We start from the raw sequence: 24930 nt of genomic DNA, 5'->3' as shown, positions 1-24930 counted from the left end.
AGCAAACAGAGAAACAGAAAATGAAGAAATGGAGTGTGATTTAACAGGAAGTCAGCTTATTGCCCTTTCCTCAAGAGAAAGAGGGAGAGAATCATTTGATTTACAAGGTTATATATCTACATTTTCCTGACATCTCTGTTGTTCTCTTATTTGGGTACTCAGACATGGTATGGCTGAGACCATCACCATGTACTCACCCTTACAGGGGGAGAGCCAACGACACTGTGTATACGCTCATGGACAAGAGGGGTGGTCAACTCCAGGGCCAGCAACCAGCAGGCCAGTCTAAATGCAGCAAAGGAAGAAGACTGAGGCAAGCTACGAACCAAGAGATGAAGAAGTAACCTGGAAATACCAGGCTTTTAGGGATACCAGGACAGGACACCACAGTTGAGCACCAAACAGAAGTGGAACAAAGGGCCAGTAGAACAAAGATGAGAGGTCCAGCAGGAGGTATGCAGCTGGGAAGTGAGGCACTAGTGAACTGAGAAGAAATCTGCCAGATGCTGGGTTTGAGCTCTGGAATCCTGTTCATGACCTCCCCCTGCAGCGGGGGCAGTGTCTGGGGGGCACAGGCACAGGCAGCTAGCACCCCCCTCATCATAATTCCTCTTCTTGGGCAGTGATTGCCCCTTCTTTGGGTTTCAGAATCTGGGGCTGGGAAGCAGACACCTGGGTTCCAGGCTAAGCCCCACCACTAACATTCTGTATGACTTCAAGAAGCTCATGCTCTCCCAGTTTTTTCTTAAAAATAGGATTATTTACCAAGAGTAACCAACTCACAGAATGATATGAGGGTAATATCACAAAAGCCAAAGAAGCACTTCAAATCTATACTCTTGGGAATAATGTAGCCCACATAACATCAGAGAAGTTCACAGAATTCTCTAGGATAATAATAATAGCAATAATACTAGCCCTTACATAGAACTTACTATGTCTCTGGAACTTAATATTTGTGATTGAGTAACCCTCACAACAACCTATGGGGTGGCTACTATTTTTGTCCCAAATCTGCAGAGGAAACCGAAGCATGGAGATGTTAAGTAACTTGTGCCAGGTCATGCAGTAAGTGGCAGTACAAACCCAGGATGTCTGGCTTCAGAGTCTGCTCTTGACCATGTTGTGATGGTACCTCTTGCCAAAGAACTAAAGTAGCTCATAACCCAAAAAACCATCCAGTAACTAGGGTCCAGTAACATAGAGCACTGTACAGACATATTTAAGTAAAACTAAACTGGAAAATGCTACATTTTCAGAGCAGACAAAATGGGAGGTAGGGGCGGGTGGATGAACAACCATTCTATATAGGCCAAAAAGCAAAAATTTAAAGGAAACTTCACAAAAGAACTTAAGGAAGAACCCCACTTGATAGAAAGCTTCCTAATACATTTAAAATAAGATTCAATATATAAGAAGGAGTTGATACTTACATTTTTAGAAGGTCAGTAGTTACCTGATTCTAGGTCTCACTTTACTACAAATTTGAAGGAAAATCTTGAGACGAGATACCAAGGTGTGTGTGTGAATTATTACATTAATGAGTCATGTCTCTTTGTTCTCACACCTTGTACAGTTCCCTCTCACATCTTTCTACATTTGGTTTCTACATGTGACTTGCTTTGGCCATGGAACACCAACACACACGATGCAAGCAGGGCTTGGAAAGTGTTTGTACATTATGGCTTTGTTCTTGGAGCACCTCTGCCCTGTGGGGAGGCCTGCCCTAGCCTGTTGGAACATGTTGTTCGACTGACAACCAGCACCAACCTCCAGACACGTAAGAGTGGCCATCTCAGACCTTTCCCACCCCAGCCAAGCCTCCAGGTAACTGTGGCGCATGAGCAATCCTTGGCGAGAGGAACAGAGAAACCATCCAGCTGAGCCCTGCCTGCAAAGCTGACATACAGAAGTGTAAACAAAGAAAATGTTTGTTTTGAGTCACTAACTTTTAGGGTAGATTATTATGCAGCAAAGTAACTGATAGGGCCCAAGTCTACAGCAATGCATGGAGTAGCAAAGCCATATGGAACCTAGAAATTATTGGAGAGCCGGGGATATTTTTACAAGTAGGTAGGAGAGTCAATTGGCTGGAAACATGGAGTCAGAAGTATTAGGTTAAGAGGATGGCATGTAATATTACTGCTGCTTTTACCTGCCTTTCATTCTATGACTTCTGGGTGAAGCATGTGGGAAAGTGAGCTGATCTTCATGATTATACCAGTAGTTCATGGAAGAAAAAGGACAACACATTGCACCTAAAGAAGCCAGACAACTAGTATCTTGTGTATCTACTGGTAACACAGTTCTCCACAACAGCGCAGGGATATATGTGGCCAGAGTGACAGTGACAGCTGCACATGGAGATAGGCCTCAGCACCTCCCGGGGCCATTTTTATTTCTCCCTCAGCATCACTGCTGCAGATTGGAGAAGCTGAGGCATGGAACAGGAAAAGAACTCAACCAAAGACAGTGAAAATCCCTCCATACTGTAAAGCCAAGAAGCTTGCTAATCCCTGGTGATAGCAACACTGAGAATAAAGTCATCATCCAGTCCAACTGATTCCTTCAAAAATGAGAAAAATGTAGTAAAGGAAACCAGAGGCAGAGAATGGGGTGGGGGTGGGGGGAGGACTGAGAAATGGGTGAACTGTTCTTTTTTTGTTGTTTAAATAAAATGGAAAATAAATAAATAAAATCTAGAATGGATTCCTATGCATTTTCAGCATCTTCTGTGCCAGGTTATGAAAATGGACCCTCTAAAATGAGATACAGTAATGCTTAGTAAGTACACATGAAGCACGAATCTTACTTATTAATGTAAACTAATTAGATTAATCAGGTAATCTGTTGGTCATCAATATTTACTTAACATCTCTTCAATTGTCAGTGGTAATAAGGGAAACAATACTGCAACCTGTTTTAGATACAGGTATCCAACACAAATAATTTTCACTATTGATTATTACACAAATCAGTGGTTGATCAAAGAAACCAAACCACCCACCAGCTCATCTGCAGACTGAAAGTGCATGAAATGATGACCTCTCACACTTGGTGTGCCCTCCTTGAAATTGTTTTGCTCAGACGTGCTGAAACGAGCTTGCATTTCTTAGTACACACCAGTTAATGTGACAGAGAACCGGCCGGGATGTGTGCTGAGTGAGGAGAGGAATTGAGTTTGGGATTATCATTTGCACATTTTCTGCACAGAGTCCCTGTAGCTTGATTTGTGGACTACCCAGGAAGCCCTTCTCACTGCACCATTTCTTATATGCCTTCTTGACAATGCACGGGACAGAGGCAGCTGGTTTTTCACCCACAGAGAAAGGTGCTTTGCTCACATTATCATAGCACTTTGATTCTAATATGCATAAAGGTCTTCCATACATTCCTTTTCACCAGTTTTCCTAATAGGTAAGTGAAAGCTATGCCACACATACACACAAAACAGCAATGAGAAACAGAAGCTCTTAGAAGATGACCTGTCCATGGCCACACAACCACACATGGTTAAGCTGACTCACAAACCCCGGCCCAAGGACTCTAGTACTCCACAGTGAGGTGGGACACAGGATTCAAGCATCAGCACCCAACGAAGAATCATATCATCCGAACTAACAATCTTTCTTTCTTTACTTATTCAAAAAAATGTTGTCCAACTGATCACCTAAGAGCCAAGGAAACCATAAGACACACTGACTATAATAATTTTCCAGACAATGACTAGAAAACTTGGTTGAACAAAGGATAGAAGAGGGGAAAAATCCAGCAATATTTCATTATGATAAAGACTGATATTCACATACACTCCTTCTTCTTCTCCATTTAAGTGCCAATTAATAAATGGCTATAAGTAGTATATTTTACTGAATAAAGAGAATATTAACTTATGACATGAAGTAGAAACAATGGCTCTAAATGATTTTGCAAATCATTCTGGAAGCTGACATACATATATGTTAAACTTATGTATCTGGTTTTATTTCACACTCTAGGGAAAAATGCCCCCATCCCTTTACTATTTCTAACTCACTGTGAACGTGAGCAAGTGATTAGACTGCTCTGGTCTCCAGTGTTCCATCAGTAAAACAAGGCGACTGGACTTCAAGCCTGAAGTAAACCAGTGAAATGGGAAGAGCTTTGGAGACAGCCAAAGTGGAGATGAATCTGGGACCTAGCACCTTGTTGAATGTCTGACTGCGGGTCTATTCTGTTTTTCTCTATACCTCTATCCTGTCCTTCCTCATCTGGGTGAATGGAGAAACCACACCCTTCTCACAGCGTGTGGTAAGAATGAAAAACAGCACATTTAAAGTTACCCAGCACAGTGCTTGACCCGCAGGAGTGTTCAAGAAAGAACAGCTGATGATAATGGCTCACTCATTTATCCCACACATACTTATTGTACCCAACTCCGTGCCAGGCCTTACTCTACACTTGAAAGACACAGGCGTTAACAAAACTGACCAACCTCCCTGCTTCAGCAAGCTGGCACTGTGCCGGCACAGAGATCCCTAACTGACACGGAGGAGCTATGTGCCTTATACTGTGTAAAAGCTCTGTGATTGCATTCGCAGCCTCACGATGGAATCCAGAGCACTGAGTCCCTCTGAGCGTCCTCCCAGGTTGGCTAGGTCCTCCCGGACTTAAGGAAAAGCTTTCACATACTAGACTTGCTCTCCTAGGCCTCTCTCATCAGGCTAGTCTGCTGGCTACCAGGGAGGGCAGAGCTAGGCCTGGATTTCCCACTTATTTCCATCTTAGCCCCTGTCCCCGTCTCCTTCGCCAGGACTTTTCAGAGCCTGTTCTTAAGCCTGCAGCAGAGCCTTCCAGAAACCTCCATGAAGGCCGAGTCGGCTCAGCGGCATTTCACCCTACTTCCCACCAGAGGTCGCCCTCCCACACAAGCCCAAGCAAACAGAGCTCAGCTTTGCCTTCTTGGCAGCAGTGACATTATTTTCTTTCTCTATTTTTATCTATTAAAAAGATTTCTTCACAGCCATAACTTAGATCTCTACACTAAAATGGAGCAACAGGAAGATATAATGGTGCATTTCATTTATGAATGACCTATAATAAATTACTCTGAAGTGTCCCGAGTGCCAGAAGACAGAACGCTTTGTCTGCCCATGGACTGTATTTCACATACTTTAATTTAGCTGACACATAAAACTCATTTGACATTTCGCAGGTATTTGTGTGGGGCGGGGGAGGGGACCACTGCGAGGCTGGGCGGGGAGTGCAGGCCGCCGCAGAGCCAAGGATATTTGGTTCTTGTTGAGGGTTAAGGTATGGAGCCTGGGTAACCCTGGCAACACGAGGTCGTTCCCGAGCAGATTGTTGTCCAAGATGAGCTCCTCCAGGCTCCCGAACGCGCTCAGTCCTTCCAGTGACCTGCAATGACAAAGGCAACAGGAAAAATGATCTCGCACTAAATCAGGGAGGCCATTATGAGCCGAAATAAATATTTTAACCTTCTCTTTCAGGACTGGGAATAGTTTGGGCTTGGTGCCTGTCAGCACAGTGAATGACAAGAATTAGTAGCGGGAGCCCGGGGTGGGGGCGGCGGGGGAGAAGGGGCCGCTGGCACTCACCGCATCCTTCACGCATTGCCAACATGAAGGATGAGGGTCACTTAGTGAGTAGCCAGGATCCAAAACAAAGGGCTTCAGATACAGCCTGCAGGATAAATTTGTCAATGTCTTGTGCCTTCAGGCACCCAGCCTCGGCTGACCCTAACCTCCATTCCCAAGATAAATAACTCTGTCACAGTTCACCTTCATTCCCTGGACACAAATTTAAGTTGTCATCCATCATTCCTGCCCAGAAATATCATACCCCTCTTACAATAATAAATATAACTTCAAGTATCATTTCTTAGCCGGTCTCCTCTGCACAGTCATAGGAAACAGCAAGGAAGGTTTCCTTTCTGATCACCGCCTTTGACTTGCCCCACCCCCCTGCATTTTTTCTTTACTAATCACTTAATTTGCTTCTGCCCAGCGTCCCTGTGGCTGCCCGCAAAGGCAAAAGGCATCTGCAGAAGCACAGAACCCCCCAGGCTCAGAAGGCTGTGGCTTTTTCTTCCAGGATTTCTTTTTCTGTCTATTTATTTTTGTTTTTGTTTGGGGCGGGAAGGAGAACGGTTGGGGGGATTCGTTTCAATGCTCCTAACATGGAGTTACTGTTTTAAAAGTATGGAAAGTGAATTTATCACTTTATTTTTGAAAGAAAGAGGAGTACAGAAATATAGAAGTCGAGGCAGTGAATGAACAGGCATCTGAAAGAATACCTGGCTCAGGGAAACGGTATTAAAAAAGGGAAAATAGACTGGTATACACTTAGCTGAAAGTTAAGACTTAATGTTAGGGGCTCAGGAGTTTGGAGGGTGGGGGAAATAGTGAGGGTTAGTGGCACACCTTTGCTCGCCGTGGTGCACACACATGTTAATTAACAGACACACATACTCTCAGCTTGTTCACCTGCCAGACCCAAGAGCCGTGCTGAGCGGGCACAGGCTGACAGCTGAGCAACAACCTCGACCAGAGGATGCACTTGCGTGGGATCTCCTGACTTTCCTGTAAAATGTACGAATCAGGGAGCTGTTGTCTAGACTATTTATTCATTTACCAGAAGCACTCACATTACAGACCTGCCTGCTTGCATGTGTAATAAACGCCTGCACAACTGGGGTGAGTGTGGACTTGAGCTCCAGAGCTTTCTCGAAGCATCTCAAAGCGTATCTCCCTTGTGGAACCTCTGCCAAGAAGACTCCAAAATAGGGAGTCAGTACTTGAGAGGCAGGACATGCACTGTGGATACGTTTAAGTCCCCAGAGGCTGGGGGGCCCACAGCTCTGCCGACATGTCCCATTCCTGCCCCACCCCCGAGTGGTCCCACCCAGGGCCCAGCACCCAGACCATGCCTACTCCCACAGCCAAATCTGCCACATACATTTTGGGTTAAGGGTCAATGGGGGTCATCGCATTTCATTCCCTCCTCCTTTCTCTTCTTCCTCACATTCCAGGGAGGCAAAATACAGCTTGTATACACCTGTAGTCAGGCAGGTCTGGGATTTTACCTCAGCTCTGCCATTTACTTGCAGGGTGAGTTTGGGGGTAGGAGTAATCCATCTGAACTCTCTTGTTCTGTGTGGGTTCCAACTCTGAGAGAATAAGCAAGACAAGACCTAAGTCACTAGCAAACGCTGGTTTCTTTCATTTACTTCCTCCTCTCATTCACTGATGTTTCTGGAAGCCCTGACCATCGGTTGGGACAGCAGAGGGCTCAGGATGCAGAGGGCGAGCAGATAAACATATGTGGAAAGGTGTGCAGTAAGTCTGGCTTCTGCAGGGAAACTATGACCTCTGCCAAAGTCCCTTCTTCCATGGGGTTAATGAGTGATGATCCACAAATGTGCTTCAGGAGGAGCCCTTGTTTACCAGCAGGGGAGCTGGGGCCACCTCCCATCAGGGCGCCTTAAGGATGGCTAATAAGTCCTTTGTCCACAAACATCAGCTGCACTCAGGTCAAAGGCAGCATCCAAACACACATTGTTCCTGAGTTACGTTATGCAAATATAATACTCTTATCATGAGGACCAGCAAATGGTTCGCAACTGGCAAGCAAAAGAAAGCTCCCATCCAGGAGTGCTTCAGGGGAGGCATAAAACAAAATGACACAGCATGCAAAGGGACAAAGCCTGGGAACACTAGAGGGAGTGCCCACAGAGTCACCTTTCCCTGGGGCTGGCTTTAGGCAGAGCTCAATACCCGAGGGATTGGGAGGCTCAGGCTCAAATCCCTCATCACCTGTCGGGTTTTGAGATGTTTTGACATGTAATGTTATTAGCTGCTCAACTAAAAGGGAGCCGTAGTATGCGGGTGATTGCTAATTAATAAATCCCTGTCTTGTCATCAGTGTGGTGTGTAGTTGGTGACTTAATCAGCTGAATGCAGAGCTGAGGGCTCGCACAGGAGGCAGAGGCACAGTGAAGGGTAGAACTGGAGAGGACAGGATTTCCCAGGCATGGCTGGCATGTGAGAGCCAGTAAACATACACCTGGAAGAGGGTTTTTTTATTTTAAAAAATCTTTACTTTTGTTATTATTGTTGCTGCTCTTTTCCTGGAAGGAGTAGGGAAAAGAAATTATTTGCATCAATCTTTGAGTTCAGAACTCTCTATGTAAGATGCTTGCAATTAGATACGTGCTGCTAAATAAAATGCCAAGGCAAAAAAAGACTTCAGAGATCCACAAAGATCTGTGCAGTTTAATGGAACAGCTACAGTAGCTACAAGGCAATGATGACGGGACTGTAATTGTTCTGCTATGACCTTGGGTATGGACAGCAAAATGCACCCCGGCCCCAAGAGCCCAGGCGGAGGGGTGACTGTCACTCCAGGGTTACTCGCCAGCTTGGTTGACAGTGGCTGCGGTTGCCTGAGGGGTGGGCTGGGAAGGTGAGGCAGGGATGTCTGCACGGTCAGGGGCTGGAGAGGGAGGGCAAGGCTTCCCTGGCTACCTCAGCACAGCTAGCTGGAGAGTCTTCCCAGCCCGGTAAAGAACCGCTGAGGGCAGGCAGGGAGAACTGGTGTGCAGTCCCGTCTGTGGCAGGCGATTTGCTCTGGAAGCCTAACCAGCACCTCCAAAGAGCAGGCTGCCTGCTTCCCTCCTGACACACCGGCAGGGAAGCTGCCCATTATCTCACCCACAGATACCATCTTGGTTACCTTGCTCCCAAGGCTCGGCTCGGTTTCCCCAGGAGCCACTGCAGCTGCTGCGCGAGTCCCAGCACCTCCTCCAAAGTCATATCAAAATGACAAAACATCACAATGCATTCAGCTCCAGTGGATTCAAACAGAGAGAACTTTTAAGTTTCCACTGTAATTAACCCTATCCTCGTTAAGATAATTATGATCAAGCTTCCTGTCACAGCTAATATCCCAGCATCACTGCCCGTGGCTCCCACTCTGCCCTCATTAGCTTATAAAAACAGCGGCAGTAAATGCGTTCCCACTGCCCTTTCCAAGACAGGCCAATGGCTGTGAGCCCTTACGGAGGGGCCTGGGGCAGGGCAGCAGGCCCCACAAAGGGGCTGCCCCTTGGACCCCAAACCCTTCTATTCCCTGGGCGGGCTTAACACTCAGTGGCCTCCATTCTGCCCCCAAATGTTAGCCACTTGTCAGAATGGGGAAGGAGAAGGGCTGGACCAGAGCAGGGCTCAGACGATTGGGGCAGAGGAGCTACTAATCTGTAGCTACCCCTTCCTGCCCCTTACCCAGAAATTTCTACCCAGAGAAATCACAAGGGGCACCTCCAGAACCCTTGGCTAAAGCAGTGCCCGTCTTACTCCTACAGTACAGGCTGTGGTAAGAACTGCATGCCCCTTCCCTCAGCTTCCAGCTTATACCAGAGATGACTGTTTTCACTGCCATGATCCGGGCAGGGGATGAGAGACAGTTGACCACAGACAGTAAGAATGAAATGTGTCCCTCTGCGTAACCATAGCTGGCCTCAAATCCAGAACCAAAGATCAGGATGTTTTCAAACCAATTAAGAAAATCAGATCTCCACTAAGGTCTTTATCTATTCCCTCTACTAGATCCACCTAGATATCATACATATATTTTTAACTGGGAAAATGGGGAAGCATGGAACTTCTAGAGGACCTAACCCATATGTCACACAGAATAGTACAGCAGACCTGCCAGGGTCAGCTATTGACTGCTCTGTAGTGGTCTTTCTAGATAATTTCAGTCTGCCCAGCCCCCAACAGGTGTAACCTCCATAATATCTGGGAAGTTGTCAAATGTGCAGTAAGGGCTCCATACCCCTTCGCCAGCTGACTGCTGCCCAGTAGGGAGCCTACGAGTTGCTGAGAGGAAAGCACCAATAGAATCCTAAGGGTGGGACAAAAAGCAGGCCTTCAGGTGACCAGCCAGGAGCTAGACAATCCCTAAATTCACATTCTTTCAGAGGCCACAATGGCTCCCTGTCTTTACCCAGGGACCAAGTGGCAGAGCAGACAGAAGTGACATTTAGCGAGTCTGCACCTCTGTACACCAGCACTGGCCTTAACCTGTTTAAATACTTCCTTACCAGTTGGTAGATGCAGCTCTGAGGACCCTAAGTGCCTCTCCCTGGTACCTTGGCCACTCTCTGGAGCCCCTGGACCTTTCCACAATGCGGCAACTAAGTGGTTAATGTCTCCACAGCGCAGGACCTCCAAGAATCTTGCATCAGCCAGGATCTTTCTGAATGTTAAATAATTTAAATAACACCCTTAAAAGAAGAAATAGGAACTTGTACTTCTCTTAATGCCCCTACCATGCCAAGTGCAGAGCCTGGTGCATAGCAGGTTTTGGGAAGTGTCTGCAAACTGACTGACAACAAAGGCTATGGCCAAAGCTACAAAGACAGGACAGGCACCACTCAGCTGTATGTGGGGGCGGGGTGGGGGGGAGAAGGAAGAGAGCATCAGAGCCGTGATACAGCTGTTCATGTCCCAGAAAATGTCCCAGGAGCATTTTTAGAAAGGTTGTTGTCTAACTCTATCGGTGGTAGTCTGTCTTTCTTCCATAAAATTACTTTTATATCCTATTTAAATGTTTATATATGTATATATAACATATAGTACATACTACGTATTATATTGTTATATGTGGTAATATAGTGTGTGTATGTGTGTGCACACACACTGTATTACCACATATAACAATATAATACGTAGTATGTACTATATGTACAGTTGAATCTATATATTTTCTACATATTTTTTGTCATTCAGGTCACACAGCTAGGGATATATGTACAAATAATAATAGAAATCAACCAGTCTATATGATAAGTATGTATCAATAGGGGATGAAAGTATCTTCCAAAAACAGAAGAATATGGAGAAAGCTCTGGGCTATGTAGGACAGGGTTTACTTATACCCTGTGACAGGATATCACATGGAATTTGTCAAAGTCACCTGCAAAGCCCTATTGAGCCCCCCTGTCAGAAGAGATGATCCCTGAGCAGCAAATAAAATTCAACACTGGCCTAAGAGATTCAAATCCAAGATCAGTTAAAAGTTAAGGTAGTTATCTACATGTTTGTTAATTCTACAAGTCTGAAGCCATCATGCACCATACCTAATATATGAAGAAAAACTATTAAATATGATTGCTAAAGAATTATGAAAAATGAGTAAGGAGGAAGAAGCCCAGAAAAGGGTAATTGCAGTTCCAGTTTATCAAAAGGGAGGTAAGATTCTCCAAACTTCAGATTCATAAGTTTACTAAATTATCTTCAGGATATTCTACCAGATTATACCTTTGAGGAACTGGTATTTGCTTGCCTTAGGACAATGTAAACCATGTATTTGATCATGTTACTCTTTTTACTTTTGCTACCAGGAAGCTCAGAACTAAACTGTGACCCAAGTGTAAAGAGATTACACCTCATGGTCTCTCTATCTACTTTCTAACTTCACTGTCAAGGCTTATAATTATTTTATCCACTCTCTGGAGCCCCTGGACCTTTCCACAATGCGGCAACTAAGTGGCTAATGTCTCCACAGCGCAGGACCTCCAAGAATCTTGCATCAGCCAGGATCTTTCTGAATGTTAAATAATTTAAATACCACCCTTAAAAGAAGAAATAGGAACTTGTACTTCTCTTAATGACCCTACCATGCCAAGTGCAGAGCCTCACTTTTTTAAAAAACATTTAGCCTCAATGTTTTATTTATCTACATATTGGTTTTCATTTTATTTATTCTAATAAGGTAGCTCAAATCCTTTGTAGAATGAGGTAGGATATATAGGTGTATTTGTGTGTGTGTGTGTGTGTATGTGTGTGTGTGTGTATACAATCAATCCATTGCTTCAGAGCCCAACATGTGAAGTTCAGATGAAGTTCCACAATGTCTAACGTAGATTTAAAGTTTTAAAGTTCAACAACCCCAAAATACCCATCTAAATAAAAAAATTAAAAGGCAAATGAAAATTGAGGAAAACATTTGCAAACTCTCTGATAGTCTAAGGTTTAACACCCTTAATATGGGTAAAATCGTATTCTGGGAAGGGGGAGTGTTCAAGATAAGATATGAATATGAAAAGAGTTTTTAAAAATCACTAAGGAAAAGTGGAAAGCCCTAAGAGCAAAAGGATCAACAGACATGGGCAGAAAATACTCAGAGTGCAAATGATCAATAATGGAAACATGGGGTAAAATTTCAGCTTCATTGGAAAGCTGAAATATTCAAATTAAGTAAGACATTTTCACTTAACCAGCAAACATTATGTTTTCTTAAATCTTAACATAGTCTTGTCAAAAGTTCAAGGTAACAGACTAACATAACACTAATGGGAGAGTGAAACTGTTATAACCTCTCTAGAAGGGAATTTATATTAAAAGCCCTTAAAACAACCACCTTTTCAGAATCAATAATTACAAGGACTCATTTAGTAAATATCAAAGAAGTATGTATGGTTTAAATATGTTCACTACAGCATTACTTATAGTAACTTTGTACACAAGCCTAAATGCCCAATGATAAAAGAATGATTAAATAAAGATCAATACAACTGTACAGTGAAATACCATGCAGTAAAATCACATTGTAGACAGATACCTACTGATTCAGGAAAACTGTCATGCTATCTGTTTAAGTACCCAAACTTAAGTTATAGTACACACACTCAGAGCTCATGCATACAAATTTAAATCATTTGCATGTCTCCCTCCACACAAATTTTAATTTGTACCATGTTTTCCATTTTGATGAGTCAGAGTCATTAAAGTAGTCTTCCTTTGTTGTTTCTAGTTTATAATCTACTGCTAGTATGCAATCTTACCAATAGGGACTTTGGGACAACTCTGTACACATATACCTACACAAATACACTTCAGTGAATACACAGACTTATATATCTACACATCTATTAATCAACAGATAGATCAATCCCAGATATACAGCACTAACCCTTGGTTAACGGGTTTACAGGGGTATTTTTTTCTTCTCTTTTACAGTTTTCACTAGTTACTAGATTTTCTTTCATGAGTGAGTATTTCATAATCAGGAAAACCTCCAGTAAATATTACTTTTAAATAAAACAAGACAACTCCCCAAACACAAGATGGAGGAAACTTGGATAAAGAGTAGTGTGTGTAAAGGGGGCTCAGTATGAACTGTCAGAATGGGGCTGCCACCACAGAGGCTGATCTGACCTTAGCCCACTCTACTGGCTCCTGGTAACTCTGCCCAGAGCTTTGTTGCAATTCTGGGTACCAGACACAAAGGGACATCGGCACTCAGAAACCCTACACAACAAGACAACCAGGTGGCGAAGAGGGTAAGAAATGATGATTGAGACAGTGAAGATTATTTAATGAGAAGCAGAGGATGCTTAGTTCTTTAAAAGTACTAAACTACAGTATTCCAGACCACAGAATCAAAAACAAATAGGAGAAAATTATGGAAGTTGGAAGGACAGGCCTTGAATCAATTTTTAAGAACATAAAAATAGAGAGCTATTCACCAAAGGATTGAGCTGCTTTATGAGTCACTACATGCATTTGATCAGAGACTAGAATCACGGAGAATATTTGGAGGGAACTTCTGTATAGAGTAGAAGATGAGATTCGGTGACCTCTTGTATTCTATCCAGATACTGTACTTCTGTGACTGGAGTTCCTTCCTCCGTAACCACAGTTTACAGGGTCTGCCGAGGACCCCTTCTTCTTCCCTGCCAGGAGGGGCTAGTAAGGCTCAGTTTGGTGGAAAGAGGGTAGCAGAGAGTTTCAACTCCGCCATTCCCTATCACACTAAACACTGTGCCTTTTTCTGATCTAGTGGGACTATGCCAAGGCCTCTTTCATGCTCCTCTAACTATGGAGACATCCCCATAATTAAAAAGGCACCAGCTAACACACTAGCCTCTCACAGACCATAAACCAGATGTCAGAGTAGAGCTCTATTTGTGTGAAATGTGCCCTGGTGTCTTCTTCAAAGACTTGTAGACTTTGAGTCCTGGGGGAGTTTCAGGGTGTTCTGTCCTCCACTTCACGGAAGGTGACTAATACTCAGAGAGGTAACGTGGCTGACCTGAAACCACACAGAGCTACCAAGCCCGTCTAGACACAGATATGTTACCTCAACTTTGGATTTGAGACACAGACATAATGATGTGGGGACACAAAAGATACGCAAGCCATGGCATCCACTCCCAGTGGGTTTGTCACGTGTGGGAAGAAAGAGGGAAGTCGGACTGGAAATAAGGGGAAATATACAGGACACTGTATTATGAAGCAATGTGGGCAAGATGGGCTCTAAAAGCTGAGAGGAAAGGAATGAGGGCTGTAGAAGTCACTTTTTTCAACCCACCCTCCTGTTAGTCCTGAAGTTATACAGCAAGTGAGTCCCCTAAGGACAGAGGCAAGAAGCAGGTACCCTCCCTATGAACATCCTAGAAGCCTCCACTTTTTGTTCCCACCACTCTGCCTATGTGGTGGTCTTCTCCTGCTCCCAGGAAATCTTTCCTGCATCTCTCCCACCCTAGTGACAGGGCTTGGTACTGGGCTTTGCCCATGTCTCTAAAATTATTTTGATTCACGGCTTGAGATTTTACAAAACCACACATACACGCATGGAGCCTGCAGCCTCAGGATCTTGTTTGTTTTTAAGAGTCTAAAGAGTGAGCTTGTTTGGCGGGTTCTATAAATGGAGGTTTTCTTTACTAGGGAGATGTGAGGGAGCGGACATGGTGCGCTGCAGCCGTGGTATGTGTGCGCGTCGCCATGGGGTGGAATGCAGCACCCGGTAGGGAAGGCTCCCACAACCATTGGGCAAACATATGCTGGGCCAAGAACACAGCTCTTCAACCTCATGAACTGTTTGCTTGAAAGATAACAGTGTCTCTTCCACATGAGCCTTTCACCACCATCCCTAAAGGGAATTTTTAATTCAACAGATGGTGTCTCCTCATTGCAAGCCAACCAGAAAAGGAGACATTTACATGGCTGGGCCTCAAGACCCTAGGGATCCAGAGGGGCCCCAGTCAAATACTTGCCCAAAGACCAGCTCCCCATGGGCAGGGCCCCTGGAATGGAACTAGGCCAGGAAAACCTGCAAAAATGTGCCGACTGCTGATTCTGTGAGGTCCCAGTTGGCTGAAAAAAGGTGAAAACATGTTTTCTGTCCCAGACTACAAGATAGCTTTATACCATCTGCAGGAAAGAAGGCCCTGGGAGATACGGTGACCTCCAAAGTGGCTGCTATTGGAGCCCTACTCCCTCCACCAAAACAGCCCTGGCTCTGTGCTTTGCAAAACCTTTCAAAGAACAGCTTTGTCAGGGTTGCACTCTATTACATATAATGGCACATTCTGCTTCCTGGGGATGGACACCTAACAAAAGTAATAGCTGTAGGGACAAGGGGGAACCATCAGATGTTTGCACATGTACCTCATGAGGAGCAAGAAGAGATTTTCCTGGGGCTGAATGACGGTTCTCCATTCCCATCTGCCTCTCTGCTAATCTGACAGCTGCTCTTGGGGAGAGAACATCATGGTGGGATTTTCACATGGAATGCAATGTTCGGATGGAGGCCATCTTGGCAACTCAGTGAGGCCCAGCACGCGTGCAGTAGGTAGACACAAACAAGAAGACCACCAAATTTAGAGACACAAGCTCTGTTTCCAAGTCCCGGATGTGCTGTAAGACTTTGGAAAAATAACACCTAAGAGGTTTAATTTTCTAATGTATTTCAGTGGCAGGCAGGAAAATGCCTGACCTGAACACCTTGCGGCTACCAGAATGGGGGCGACATGAGATAAGCCATGTGAAAGAAAACCTATGTAAGAATAAGAATTTTGAGAGATTGTTTTTGAAAAATATAGATGTGTGTATTTTGTTTTCAAAACATGTAATTAGTTACCTCAGAAAAGGAAGCAGGCAGCTGGAGCTCCAAAAAAGGCATTAATATTGATTCAGCATCATCTGACAACACAGGGAAATGGTAGCTTGGGAGGTGAACCTCTGAAGCAACCAGGGAACCTGAGTCCTGCCCTGCCTTGGGTACTACCTTCCTGCGATGCTTCGGTCAAATCCTTGCCCCAACCTGGACTGCACTTCACTCTTTTGTAAATTGGAAAGGCTGGACTCAATTATTTTAGATGCCTCCTTCTTTTCTAAAAATCTTCTTTTTTTAACATTCTCTTCTCTAAAGTGAGTTGCAGAAGAAAAAGCTCCCAAACCAAACCAAAGTTTTATCATTGCCTGAATCATACCACCATTCAGTAAAAAGTTAAGCATGAATGTGGCAGGCTACCCCCAACATTCATACAGCCGAAGAGATGGGATTGGGGAGCAGCCATTGTGGGGAGAGTTTCAGGTCTTGAGTGTGAATCTGATTAACAGAAAAGAACTGGGAGAGAAAAGTTGAGGGGAGGAAAAAAAATGTCTGCCCCCACGTGTTTTCATCTTTCATAGCATTGTAGACTAGGGAGTGACAGGCAAAGTGACACAGTGCTCAGAGGGCAAAAGATAAACATTTGATGGATTGGCCATTGGTTGGGAAGTGATGGGCTTTGTATGTGCATAATGGTTGAGCTGCCTTTCCATGCAGATAGTCTGCCAAGATAAGAAGCCATAATGAATGGACCTTGAGATGCCCTGGACAGAAGCATTTTAATTTGACTGGCTTTAATAACATTAATTTTTAAAAGAAGATGAAGAAAACGGCAGAAGGAAGAGGACAGAAAGTTGGGAAGACCAGTAAGATTGAGACTTACATATATACAAAGTAGACACTAGCCATTGGTTTTTCCATGCATTGTTCTAGTCGCCAAGCTTCATTTAGCCAAAGATATAGGGGTCAGAGGGCATTGGTAATTATTTATTTGCATGTCTCCCTCCATAATTAACTTTGCAATTAAGTCAGTAGAGGAATAAGTTTGATTTCATTATATCTATAAGTCATCAAAGAGCCTGTGTGTACTCAGTATTGTGCAGAGACACTTGAGATATGAAAATTAAGGCCTGGTTGAACAGAAAAGTACCCCAATAAGCACAGAATGGATAATTCATTCACTTATTCATTCATCCATTCCCCCTTCAGTGAATATTTACTCAGCATCCCCTTGCCTAGGGTAAATGAAACAGGTCTGATGGGCTAGGCTCTTCCAGCACAAAGAGGAACACTCTCCTGGCCCAAGGACTCCTACTATGCTAGGTGCTCCTGTTAGCACCCACACCTGTGTCCTCTGACACAGCCACCGACAGCTGAGAAGAAATTTCCCACTTCTATATTTATTCCCTGATTTTGTTCCCCTGGTGCTATATTAGTACATGGCTTCATGGAGTTTACTAAATAATCTCCATCAGAACAACACATTGCTTATGAAAGCACCACAATGGTGTTCTACTGCCAAGAGCAGTACTCACATAGCCAAAGAGACAGATAGGAGAAGAGGCTTGCTTCAGCCCCAGGAAACCTCTAGCTCTGCCATGAGTAAATGACCGTGTGGACCTCAGTTGTCCACGTGCAATACTTGGAGTAGAGCATGTGATTCACTCCACTTTTTGACTAACATTTACTTGGAGCCTTGTCTGGATCAGATGCTCTGACAGGCCTGGGAGTACAAATGTGGTTAAGATATCCTGTTCTCAAGGGGCCCAAGAGCTCATGAAACAAGGGCAAAAAAACAAAACAAACAAAAAAACATGGTCATAACACAGTAAAGATTTAAGTGCTCCTTCTGCCTTCAAATGACCTTAAAAGATCTTTAAGACCCCTTCTAATATCCAAATGTCCTAAGACTAGGGTCCTAACCTCCATTGCTTTTTTATTTTTTTAAGACAAAGTACAGAATTACAAATAAGTTTGGCTATCCAAGCACTCTAATGGTCATCTTCCATGATACCACACATTTTCCTGGTGTTAGGAGAAAGAATCCTATGCAAAATGCAACAATAAAAACACAGACCTCCTGCCCACGCCTGCCTCTGAGGGTATACATCAGTCCACAACTGCAAGAGGAAAGTCACTCATTACTAAACAGCTCAGCAAGGCTTGCATTATTGGAGAATATAAAGTTTTATGAGCAGTCTCTCCTTCTCTCTCTGGGTGTAAGTGAGAAAGTGAGTGAGAGAGAAAGCTGGAGAGGTCTGGCTCAGGAGTCCAGGGTGAATTATAGACCGCCGCTCAAGATTCACAGCTCTTCGTGGTAGGAGGTTAATATTCTCACATGTCATTAGGTCTGCTGGCTCTCCTGATGGTTCATTGAAGCAGGCAGCAAATTATTTCCTCATGCTGCAGAGGACAGCACACTTCAAAGCAAGGCAACTCGGGTCAGGACAGGCCTCTGGGTGGATTAATGACTTGGATCACCAGGGGTTGTCTATAGGTAAGAATGGGCCTGAAGCTTTTGACAAAGCTAACTTTTTGATCTGCCTTGACCCAGCTTTCAAGCCAAACCTCCAGATTTTATTCCTATCACCCTCTAAGGACCTGCCAAGACCTGTGCGAAAACTGAATAACCTGTCTGGTCATTTTATTTTCACTTGAGATGCCTCCACCTGCTCTCTGCTGTTGTACATCTCTGCTATGGCTTGAGGTGGAGCTTCAACCCCAGCTCCCTGGAGGGGACTTCTCTGCCTGTCCCAAACCCGGCTGACCATGCCTGGACTCATGTCCCAAAGGACTTCTACTTGGCATGCTCTTCCCATCAGTGGCCTGCAGGCTGGGTCTGTTCTCCCGCTGTCCCAGGCGCCTTACTCTGGTCTCCTTTGCAATTAATTAAACTATGGGACTGCAGACCGAATGGATTATATCTTTCTGCATTTTCCATAGTGATGGCTAAGCAGGAAGCGGGGAAAACCTGCCTATCTGCCCTGCATGCAGACCCAAATCCTGATTCTGTCCTGTCCTTTTTCCAGAAGAAAGGGCTAAGAGCCCCAGAGATGTCTGTAATACATGCTCATTAAAACATTTTTACAAGTAGGTTGGGAACTACTACTTCTAAAGACAAAATAAGTGGAGCACGGTGAAAGGCACACACACTCACGGGAAGTCATGGGAAACACAAAGTTGTCTTTCCTCAGGCCCAGGACTGCTAAGTTAGCACATTTAGCGCAAATGCCCATCACAGGCTCTACTCCATTTTCTCAGTTTGGGTTTTTCTGAACAGCAAGCAGTTTCTCATTGGGGGCCTGCTGTGTTGAGGCATGTGTATGAAGGCATCCCTGTCCTTCAGCGCCGTCGGGGAGGGTGCCCTGGCAAGGGGCTGGAGGGAATGGCTAGGGAGACCTGGAGGACATACTCCTGACAGGCCGAGTTCTGGACACCACGCCAGGGGTCCCTGAGCAGGCAGCTCCCCCAGGAGTCAGGAAGGGATGCTTGGCCCATGTCTGCGGACAAGTCTGACTAGACTCCCACGTGTGCTCTCCCCTCAGAGTGAGGGGCTCCACCAGGTGGAGGAGTGAACGGAGCCCATATCAGGCACCCCCGTAATGCTCACTGAATGCTTGGGCAAGTTCTCAAGAGACGTCAGGGTTGCTCATCACTGCTCCAATCCTGCCTTCTTCCCCTGCCATACTTACTTGGAAGTTTCCCTTTTGCCTCGCGCCCCTCTCTCCCTATCATTCTCCTCAGTAACCTACTCCTTCTCCTTGAAAATACTTCTATATAGCATGTTTCCTATAACATATGTATGGAAAACAAAAACAGGTGCACACCCACTTATCAGGTATCTTCACGCACAGTGCAGATGGCGGGAGGTCAGGCAAGGGAGTCCCACCCGGCTCACTCTGGGTCAGACCCGAAAGGCGGAGCTCCCTTGTGCAGGCCACATGGTCATACTTCACCCTCTCTCCTTGGTTCCGTTAGTGTTTGGGGAGGCATGGAGGGAAGACCACTGGACCCAGGGGTCAGAGGCCTGGAGCGCAGTCCCAGCTCCCCTGACTCACTGCTTGTGAGCAGAGGCCGTCCTTCCTGCTCTAAACCTCAGACTCCTCCAGAGCGGACTAAAGAGGGTGACTATCTCAGTGTGCCTAGAAGGGTGGTTTGTGGACACCTGCATTAGAATCTCCTGAGACAGTTACTTAAAATTCAGAAGCCAAGGCCCACCCCTGACTTACCAGTCATCCTTTGTGGGTGGAGTCGGGTATCTAATGTTAATCCTCACAGTATTTCTCTGTATGCCAAAGTGTGAGCACCGCTGGGGGAGTCTCCAGCTCAAATACCTTCAGGGACCAGTCAGGTGACACACTGTATTTCAATGAATCTTAAGTTTCATCAATTACAGGCTCACCATTATTTTGTGTATTGGTAAGAACAAAAACCACTGTCAATTAAAAATTACCCAATACTTCCTACCTTAAAATGCCACAGGAATTCTTCCTTTTTTATATCCTATTTGTTGCTTGGCAAGAAACTATGAGTCAAGGTCATTACTTCCACAGCAGATACTTGCTTTATGATATCAAGTTTATGCCCTTTCCATATACAGTAAGTTTGTCTTTCAATGCCAAATCACAATGAATTCTTAAATGGTACATGAAGTATTAAAAATATGTATAAGTCAACTGAAATGAAAATAGTAACAACAGCTATGGTCCAGTTGGAGTGTGCACCCTGACCTCAACTGCCTTCTGGCCAATGATGACTTTAAGAATCCATCAAATTCAGGATGGATTCAGATATGTTAAAATGCGGGAAAAAAATGTACATCTTAGAACTGGTGACATACAGAAAATGCACATAATACAACAGGGAGAGGGGAGGACTGAGGCAACCAGACTAACGCTCTGCCCAAGGCCGTCCCAGTTAGTATTTGTGCTCACCAGCACGGCAGTGGGCTGCCTTTGGCCCATGGGTAGGATGGGCATACAATTTGTTGTCTAAGCGAGGGCACTCCCCTGAGGAAAAGGGGCACTATTACTGCTTATGCCAGGAAAGCAGGCTTTTACTAGAATTGTCCTGGGCAAACCAAGAAGGAAGTTACCCCACCCATGAATTACCAAGCAGCAACTCATAGGTAAAGTGGTCACAAGGGCCGGATTAATTCTAATATTGAGATCTGCAACATCATGCACTGACTGGAGCTACTTTTTACTCTTTATCTTCAAAAATCCCTGAAAGGATTTAAAAATCTTTAAGCCTGGTATAGCTCCCCTAACTCTCTACAGCTGCCGAGCATCTACCCACAACTATTCCTTCCTAAGAAGAGGTATCTGTGTCTCCTCCTGAGAGAACATGCCCCCCACCCCCACCCAGAGATCCCTACAGTTGTGTGAGGTGATTCAATCAGTGATTCTCAACCAGGAGCAATTTTTTGCCCCCCTACCCCTGCCCCAAGAGCACATTGGCAAAGTCTGAAGACATTTTGGGTTGCCCTGACTTGGGGATGCTGCTGGCATCCAGTGGGTAGAGGCCAGGGATTCCGCTCTACATCCTTTAGTGAACAAAACAGCCACCACCACATAAATTGACCTGACTGGAAGCACCAGGAGTACCCAGGCTAAGAAGCCCTGGGATACCTGGGAGACAATCATTTCATGCCCTCTCTTGTTGGCGAGCCATTCTCCTGCTGCAAGGCTCTCACAGCTGTCCCGGCAACCCTCATCTTCAGCTGCCAAGGGTTATAGCCCAGCCCACCAGCCCAATTCTTGATCTGGAAAGGAGTCTCCACAGTGACAAACGAGATGGCACAGCTGTCAGTCTCCAAGAGGGAAGTCATAGAACTTTCCCATTTTCACAGGAGCAGACAAGATTGACAGACGGCATGACTTTCCCCTTCTCTAACATCACATGAAAAGAAAGTGACAGCAAACAGAGCCAGCGAGTTGGAAGCCATAGCTCTCATTAGCGCTCAGAGGCCCTGAACCTCCACGGAAGCGTGCACCTGTGGAAGATGGGCAAACTTCTTGGGGAGTCAGAGAAGCCCAAGAAGAAAGCCCCCCATGCAGAATGCACTTGTCCTAGGCTCAAGACAGGTCTCCTTGGACATTTTGGATTTGCCCCAGTGCCATTGCCCAAGCCTGCGCAGACAGAGGTCTCCTTCCTCACTCTCGATGGACTCCTTCTTCCTGGAAAAAAGGAAACTGAGCCAGAAGTACAGCAGAAAGACACTAGCCCTCTCCCCTTAGAGAGAGGGGAATCCTGAAAGTAAGGGCAGGCCAAGGCAGGAGGCGGGGACAGAGAACACGGCATGGATTCAGGACCAAGGACAGGACTGAGGTGCAGGGATCTCTAAACCGGACCAGAAATACCTTCTGTGTTTGTTTCTTAGGGTTGATGTAACACAAAGTGCCACCAACCGGATGGCTCAGAGCAACAGAAGTTTGCTTCAGTTTTGGAAGCCAGAAGCAGTGCCTTCTCTCCGAAGGCGCTGGGGACGGATCTGCTCCAGGCCTCCCTCCGAGCAGCTGCCCTGTGTGTGTGGTGGGCGGCGGGGGGGGTTCTCATCTGGCATTCTGTGTGTAAGCACACCAGTCATGTTGGATTAGTAGCCCTCCCTACACCAGTATGATCTCCTTTTACCTTAACACATTACATTTATAGCACTCCTGTTTGCTAATAAGGTTACACTCTGGGGTAATGAGGGTTAGGACTTCAACATATGAATTGGGTGGTGGCAGGGGATACACTGCAACACATAATGTCTCCTAAATGACCACCAGTTCCATAGTTCTCACTTGTGTCCAAGCAAGTGATACTGTAAGGAGCAGGTGCTGTGCACAGCTATGTGAGCCAGCCACTGAGAACTCAGGATCATAAGCATCGGTGTGGTGGTCAGCCCCAAAGTCCCTAAACATATTCATTTTCCCTCTCCTTTCCCAAGACCTGGCTTCCTATCCTGGTTTAATATGACCATCATTCAGAATACAAAAATATGACCCACTAGTTATCCAAAGTTCCCACTTGCATCCATCTTTGTTCTCTGAGACACAGCCATGAAACCAGAGGTGATTTTTCTGGTGTGAAGTCTGCATCCAATCAAGGTTCATTCCTCTTTCTTTTTCCACTCAGCCTCAATGACGGCATCACAAAGCCAGGATATCATGGAAGGGGATCTTCCCCATTCATTTAGAAAACCAGGACTTTCAGTCAAAGCAGCAGTTAAAATTCTAGTTTCCTAATCCTTGGCCCACATGGGCAAAAGGCAGGGAAGCAATGGTTATTGTATTAACAACAAAGGAACACAGATTGAAAACTAAAACAAAACCACCTACCAAACTAGCTAACCAAATAACTAAAGCAAAGGTAACAACAAATCAGAGAAGACTGGAGCCACACTGTGTAGGGGAAATTGGCATTCCACCCTTCACTAGGCATTAAAAATCATGGCCACAAGTCAGAAATCAACAGCATCAAAGGATAAAAGTTAGCATATGCTTAAAGAGAATCTCTACTGCAGCTGCTTTTATCTGAAGTATTAGACAGTTGCTGTATTCAAATTGCTTATAATTCTTACGGAGAGACAAGATGTCAACATGTGGAAATTAAACAATATGAGATTCAAGGAGTACCTCAGGATAACAATAGAAGTGTCACAAAGCAATATATGATTATACACCAAATAAACAGTATAGAAAATAAGTGCTACACAAATTCAGAGTGAGTGATCACTTTAGGCTGGAAGTCCAGGAACAAATTCAAAGATGTAGATTCTGAGCTGAGACTTGAAAATCATAAAAGTCTGTACAATCTATTTAAGAAAACAGAGGAGTAGGTAACAGAAGTTTTAGAAATATTTCACACTAAAATAGTTAGCGTTATTGAGGGATTAAAGACCACCAACTTGTCCTGAAGTTGGACGCCTCATCCTAAATAACAGTGGAACAGTGGGCTGTTGTGACTGATGGTCTGTAGTGCGGAGGCAGCTTCTAGGATGACTCTCAGAGATCCCTTCCTCCTGGTACTGGCGTCTTGGTGCAATCCCCTCTGCTTGGCCATGAACTGGACCTAACGATCAGCCTCTGATCGACAGAGTGCTGCAAAGTGACGGGATTTCACTTCCCAGATAAGGTTACCAAAAGGCGGCAATGTCCACCTTGCTGCACTTCTCTCTCTTACGTCTCACTCCCTGGAAAGCTACCTGCCATCACGTGAGCTGCCCATGGAGAGGCCCTTGCGGCAAGGAACCAAGGAAGGCCTCTGGTCAACACTCAGCATGAAAAGGAGGGCTTGGTCAAATGCCCTGCAAGGAACAGTCCTGCCAGCAACCGTGTGCATAAGCTTGGAAATGGGTCCGTCCTCCCCAGTTAAGCCTGGATATAATAATAGCCCCACATAGCACCTTAATTGCAGCTTTGTGGAAGACCCTGGATTAAGGCACATCTAGACCCCTGACCCACAGAACTGTGTGATAAATAATGTCTGCTGTTTTAAGCTGCCAAATTTGGGGGTGATTGTTTATGCAGCAATGGATAACTAGTACAAGTGGCAAGGTGCTGTGCATCTATTTCTCTAATCTGCCAACTAAGACCTTTTCCAATCTCATGATAGATGGATATCAGAATGGAATAGGAGAGAAAGGAGGACAAAGGAAAGCAAAAACTATTTATATACGAGTAGGGGTTGTACATCAGATTTTAGGGGCCAGGCACTTTACATCTACATGTATGACTTAAGAGGCACAAACACCAGGTGATCTGGGCCCCAAACCTTCTCTGTGGCCTGTCCTAGAGAGAGTGGATATTTAGACATTGTGTCCAGTGGTCTAGCCTCCAGAAATGGAGCTTGGCCACTCTAGGTTAGGTCTCCCATAACTAAACAGTTAAAAGTGCTGTGCCCCAGAGTGCCTGAGCCATCCTGATGAAGCCAGAGCCAGAAGTCTCAGTTCTACCATGCAGGCTATTCTCCTGGGGCCTGTCTCCTAAAAGCTTAGGAATGAGCCTAAGTTAATGAATGAAAAGATTCAATGACATGAGCTCA

At 45.0% G+C, this 24930-nt stretch overlaps 1 protein-coding gene across 1 annotated transcript in view; it reads right to left on the bottom strand.

The window, feature by feature from the left end:
* The window catches only part of LRMDA (leucine rich melanocyte differentiation associated), a 1052350-nt gene that overhangs the window by 468266 nt on the left and 559154 nt on the right, over positions 1–24930 (bottom strand). The window contains exon 3 of the mRNA XM_036928616.2: positions 5271–5397. Within this exon, the coding sequence (XP_036784511.1) occupies positions 5271–5397 (127 nt within the window). The remainder of the gene's footprint in view (positions 1–5270; positions 5398–24930) is intronic.

Source organism: Manis pentadactyla, chromosome 8 (genome assembly GCF_030020395.1).
Source record: "Manis pentadactyla isolate mManPen7 chromosome 8, mManPen7.hap1, whole genome shotgun sequence".
NCBI lineage: Eukaryota > Metazoa > Chordata > Mammalia > Pholidota > Manidae > Manis > Manis pentadactyla.
This window is presented reverse-complemented; position numbering and strand designations above follow the sequence as displayed.